This window comes from Myotis brandtii, unplaced genomic scaffold (genome assembly GCF_000412655.1).
Source record: "Myotis brandtii unplaced genomic scaffold, ASM41265v1 scaffold434, whole genome shotgun sequence".
Taxonomy (NCBI): domain Eukaryota; kingdom Metazoa; phylum Chordata; class Mammalia; order Chiroptera; family Vespertilionidae; genus Myotis; species Myotis brandtii.
This window is the reverse complement of record NW_005366599.1, coordinates 824,770-825,890: the sequence shown is the minus strand read 5'-3', so window position 1 is coordinate 825,890 and position 1,121 is coordinate 824,770. Positions and strand designations below refer to the sequence as shown.

The window sequence follows — 1,121 nt, the reverse complement described above, 5'->3', positions numbered from 1 at the left end:
GGCCGGCCTGGCGCCCGCACGCCCACCTGTGGCCAGGTTGTATCTGGTCCTGGCGACCCCGAGCTCCAGCTGGAACTCCTGGATCACCTGCTCGTACTCCTCCAGCTGCGCTATCAGCTCCTCCTGTCCGCCCTCCCAAGCCCCTAAAAGTCTCGGGAAGTGGGGGAGCCGGTTCCTTTGGAGCTTGGAGGGAGGAAGTTTCAGAAACACCCCCAGCCGTGAGCTGCCAGGTGTCCGCCCCTTCCCCACCCGGCGGGAGCCCGGATGTGTGGGTCCAGCGGGGGTCTGGCCTGGGAGATGCGGGGCTCGGTTAGGGGCAGAGACCCCAGACTCCAGATGGGGGTGTGGGTGCTGTCGGTGGAGCCGCACCCTCCTTCCCCACTGGGCTCCCGCGAGGCCTTCCCGTCCCAGGCAAGAAAGCCCCCAATTCCCGTGTCCAGGGGCATCTGACCCACCCCAGGCAAGGCCCTTCCCAAACCGGGCCCTGGAGCCAACGGAACTGCTGATGGGAGAATAAGAGATTGCTGACAGGCACCTCCCCGATCCCCCGCACCCCCATCTTTTCTCAAAGGACTGCAGGGCCCTGGCCGGTGTGGTTCAGCGGATAGAGCGTCGGCCTGCGGACTGAAGGGCCCTGGGTTTGATTCTGGTCAAGGGCACATGCCTGGGGCTGGGGGCACGATCCCAGTGTGGGGCGTGCGGGAGGCAGCCGGTCCATGATTCTGTCTCATCATGGATGTTTCTATCTCTCCCTCCCTCTGCCTTCCTCTCTGAAGTTGATAAAATATATATTTTTTAAAATGACAGCAGGATGTGCCCCAGAGAAAAGACCGGGAAATGTGGATGCAGCCGCAGTAACTCGTTTTATGAATCATGATGATACCGGTTCGCAACGCGGTTCCCGTTTCGTTGCGCTACCAGTAACTGCCCATAGGTGTCAGCACCGAGTCAACTCTGACTGACAGAATGGAACCGGGAGGGGGCGGGAGGCCCGGGTGATGCTGAGAGGTGGGAACTGGGCCCTGGGTGTGCAGCCACCTCACCTGGGACGCGGGGAGGGTCCCTAAGAAACCGGAGGTGAAGGTGGTCGCCTAGGGGGGGGGCAGTGGGAGGGGGGGGCC

The 1,121-nt window shown here is 62.7% G+C and overlaps 1 protein-coding gene across 1 annotated transcript in view; it reads right to left on the bottom strand.

Moving 5' to 3' along the window:
• The window catches only part of CCDC27 (coiled-coil domain containing 27), a 19,311-nt gene that overhangs the window by 7,731 nt on the left and 10,459 nt on the right, over positions 1-1,121 (bottom strand). The window contains exon 8 of the mRNA XM_014546188.1: positions 58-143. Within this exon, the coding sequence (XP_014401674.1) occupies positions 58-143 (86 nt within the window). The remainder of the gene's footprint in view (positions 1-57; positions 144-1,121) is intronic.